This window comes from Cibotium barometz, chromosome 38, assembly GCF_041138505.1.
Source record: "Cibotium barometz isolate CiBa-2024 chromosome 38, ASM4113850v1, whole genome shotgun sequence".
NCBI lineage: Eukaryota > Viridiplantae > Streptophyta > Polypodiopsida > Cyatheales > Cibotiaceae > Cibotium > Cibotium barometz.
The window spans coordinates 3,525,482-3,529,654 of NC_141083.1; the positions used below are offsets into that span (position 1 = coordinate 3,525,482).

A 4,173-nucleotide genomic window follows, 5' to 3' on the forward strand; every position below is an offset into this window, starting at 1 on the left:
AGCAGATTCAGTTTGGTTTGGGCATCTGGTAAAGCCTATCTCCAATGATCACTTTCAGATAGGTCTTTCTTGTTTCAAAGCAGGGGTGAAGGTTTGGGCTGACCTATGTGACCCATCTGGTATGTTAAACAGTGAACAAATAAGCTACAAGTTCTCTTTACAGAGGGGTGGTGTTGAGCTTATTACGCAAAGGTGTAATGAATTGAAGGTTGTTATTCCTTTTGGGAGTAATTGTGATTACAAAGAATTTTCTAAAGCTCTTAGATGGGGTTCTTCAAGGAATCTTTCCAAGCTTCCCGACCCTCATAGTGGAATCAACTTGGATCTCAGACTTAACAAAAGGTGGTCTCTGAACTGGAATAATCAACAATGGGCATTTCGCTTCAAAATAATTTGGGCCTTCGCCCAAGAAAGGAAACATGCAGTTCTGGCTTGGCTGGTGGTCCACAAAAGAGAGATCTCTGAAGTGTGGTCACAGTAATCCTTGTCAGTCAGTTCATGGCATCTTTTACAGACATTTCACCTGTGCAATTATGATCAGTCCACTGGTTTTTATGCCATCTGTTACTATCTGTTTCTATATTTTCAGTTCGAAGTGCTATTGGGTGTGTAGCTAATACACTTATTTAGCTGTTTTCAGGGTCCCCCCATGGACCTTCCTCATGGGGCGATGTAATCTCACCTTTTTTTAATATATTCTCCTGTTTTTACTATTAAAAAAAATGCTTTGTCAAGAGTTAAATTCCTACTAGTAGAGGGCAACATTATTTTTTAGTTTTCTATCTAAAATGTAGATAGTTGTACAGTAGTAGTTCAACTGGCTGAGCCTATATACGTCACTGGAAGTACTATTAAAGAGCCGTAAAAGATGGGTTAAGATAGTAGATGCTCTCAAAACAACACATAGTAGCAACCGTTTAAGCAAGGATTTAAATTAAATGCATTTGATAACCTGCTGTATAACTTGGTGTCATGGTATATTATTGTAAATCCCTATAGAGGTGAATGCTCTGATCTTTAATTCAAAATGGAGAATATTACACAAATAGGATCTGATGATGGGGATAATATAAGAAGAGAAAACAATATATAAGGGTTAAGATGGATATTATACAAATAGGATGAAGATGGGGGTGATAATATAAGAAGAGAAGTGTTTTGAAAGCTAATCGATATAGTTTCGGAGGAGGACTAGTTAGTCAGGGCTGGTGGGGGGGTGAAGAGTGAGAAGCTTATGGGCGAAAGCACCCACGATGGTGCCAACGGGAGGAGAGAGGACGTAAATCCAGACATCCTTGTATTTGCCGGCCACAATTGCAGGCGCTAGAGACCTCACCGGATTCATCGATGCCCCGGAGATCGGCCTGCATTTAAAAAACAATAATCAATTAGCACTACTTGTTTACATGTCAACTATCGACAACCAAGGCAGTACAAGGAGAGAAAAAAAAAGAAAAAAGAAATTCTGGATTTCTAAAAAATAAGGAGAGGAAAAAAAAATCCCTTCCCTGCTTCTATAATTCTTACTTTTCGTTTCTTAATGTCTTTTATCTTAATACCCAACTTTGCACTAATACTGTAAAATTTATGCTGCTTTTCTTTTCGACATTTCAATCATAATATAATTACCCAGTAAGAACGATGTTCAAGGCAATGGACACTGCAACCGCAACCGCAGCATACAAGCCTGTCTGCATGCCATACAACAACGTCGTGATGTCAGCTCGTTTTATATTATATCCTAAAAAAGAAAATCTTAAATAAAGCAACAACACCTCTAATTCTCTGATCCTAATTCAATGATAAACTTGTGTAAACCATTCTAGGATATAAGAGCTGCATCTATTTAGTAGATGTCATATTAAGGTTAAGAATATACAATGACATAAGATTATGTATTACAAGATTGTAAAAGGTTAATTCCATAGGTTATATTTAGTAGATGGCATATGAAGGTTAAGAATATACGATTACATAAGATTATGTATTATAAGATTGTAAAAGGTTAATTCCATAGGTTATATTTAGGCCCTTATAAGATTGTAAAAGGTTAATTCCACAGGTTATATTTAGGCCCTTACCACTTGTGCGTTGCTTGACACTGAGCATGCCAAGAACATGAACTCGGCTCCGATGATGAACTCTATAAGGAAAGCTCGGCCCACAGTATGAGCATGTACTGGTGGTACGTTCAACACAAGGTCCACATGACCATCATAAATCGCTCGTGCTGCTAAAGTCCCCAGAATCCCCCCAACCAATTGCCCAACGATATACCACGGCACCTGCAATCGTATTCTCAACAAATCCAAATCAAAGTTACCAGAATTATGCTATTTTAAACGCTAATTAACCCCATCCGAATCAAGTGCGTAACGCACCGACAAGACCTTAATTACGAGTGCGGATGTTCTGAATAACCACAGCCATTCATGGGTTTGCAATACGGCAAGTTTAATGAACCTCATGACTCTATTGGAGATTAATCTGGATTAATGAGTGCTAAAGATGGAATTTTTTTTTGGTACGATTATAATACCTTGCTCCAGGGGAACTTTCCAACGCTTGCAAAGCCTACGGTGACAGCAGGGTTGACATGAGCTCCTGAGATGTGGCCAAGGGCGAATATGATGATCATGATGCCGAAGGCTGCTGCTGTGGCATGCTCGATGAGGCTCATGTTGCCATCGCTCATGTAGTCCCCCATGGATACCCCACACACAAAAAACATCAGAAAGAAGGTCCCAATTATCTCCCCCACAGCCTGCCATACCCACACATGAATGTAGAAAGCCATTCAGAATTAAACAAAACAATTTTGAAAATTGCTTCCAAATTAACCACCTACGACTGAATCCACATATATTGAATCTGCCGGAGACATGATTACGGCTAATTCACCTGCACGATGATGGACACGTCGTTCGTGTGCTTCTGAAGAAAACGCTTCCATGAGGGGATCAGATTAGCTGGATCGATGGGTTTACCGTCATTGCGTAAACCATTCTCCGTCGCCTCCAGGATGTCGTCGCCATTATTTTGATTAATGCTGAGCTGCTCCATTCTGATCGTTAATCACAAAAGCAGGTGGTGCTGATCCCTTTTCGCCAAGGTCGCTTACCACAAAAACTGAAGGCGATGATCTTTCTGTGTTTAGACAGAAAAGATTAACAAGGCGCAATCACAGGACCATGAGCTTTGCGTGAGGACGTAGTCGACGCTCTACAGCACGTCATGCAAAACAGCCCTCTACTCGGGTTTCTGAAGGGTTGGCCGAACCCCTTCAGCTAATATACATGCAGAAATCTTCAACAGAGCCTGTTCGATTCAGCCTTCTTTGCTTTTTCTTTGTTGCCCTGCTTTGTAGCCTTCTTTGCTTTTTCTTTGTTGCCCTGCGTTGTAGCCAGGTCTTAGGTCACGACGTCTGTAATCTATTGTGACACTTTTAAAAGCAAGCCTCACGTCATGCCAATCCCCACTCTAATTGTGACTTTGCCTCCACAAATTCCTTCGTGATACCTCCTAAAGACGGACCTTCCAGAACCCACGTTTAAAATGCTTAATTTATCATCAAAACACCCACATGGAGTGCTTTAATATAATTCTACATACAACTTATGCTAGTGTTGACCTATAAAAGTGATTTATTCTACTATGTCTCATAAAACAATTTTTTTATTGGAGTTTTCATACATATTAGAAAGCGGTTTGGCATAAATTATTCGTTGTCAAATTAGACATTTCCATGCCACTCAAATGACTCTATGAAGTGACCAAGATATCACCCACAACATGTTATTTTTGTTCTTTTATTGATTTTTATCTAATTTAAAAAAAAATATCCTACTTAAAAGAAGTGATATTCAAGTGAAGAATTTCCTAACAAAGGGTCATAAGAAATTTAATACACTTATGATGGAGTTTTTTCCCTCAACTTTTGTTCTCTCAAAAAATGGGTGCTTGGCAACAAGCGGTTTTTAGTCCTTATCACTTTATACACTTATTCTTATGACATAAAAGTAACCTAGTTGATAGCAAATATTTTTCCCGAGCTTCCTACTCATGTATATATTGTGAAGCCTCTATACGGAAGGCCTCATGCAAAAGTAAAATGAAAATGTAAAAACCCCCTTAAAAGGACACTTCACTTTTATGTCCTACAATGCTACAAAA

The 4,173-nt window shown here is 39.1% G+C and overlaps 1 protein-coding gene across 1 annotated transcript; it reads right to left on the reverse strand.

The window, feature by feature from the left end:
* Positions 1-1,058: 1,058 nt before the first annotated feature.
* LOC147616251 (putative aquaporin NIP7-1) lies at positions 1,059-3,391 on the reverse strand. Its single transcript, XM_086777042.1, has 5 exons — positions 2,902-3,391; positions 2,540-2,764; positions 2,082-2,285; positions 1,630-1,691; positions 1,059-1,364 (listed from the first exon to the last, which is right to left on the reverse strand). Exons 1-5 carry the CDS (start codon positions 3,061-3,063, stop codon positions 1,196-1,198), a joined length of 822 nt encoding a protein of 273 aa, XP_086633168.1. The 5' UTR covers positions 3,064-3,391; the 3' UTR covers positions 1,059-1,195.
* Positions 3,392-4,173: the final 782 nt, after the last annotated feature.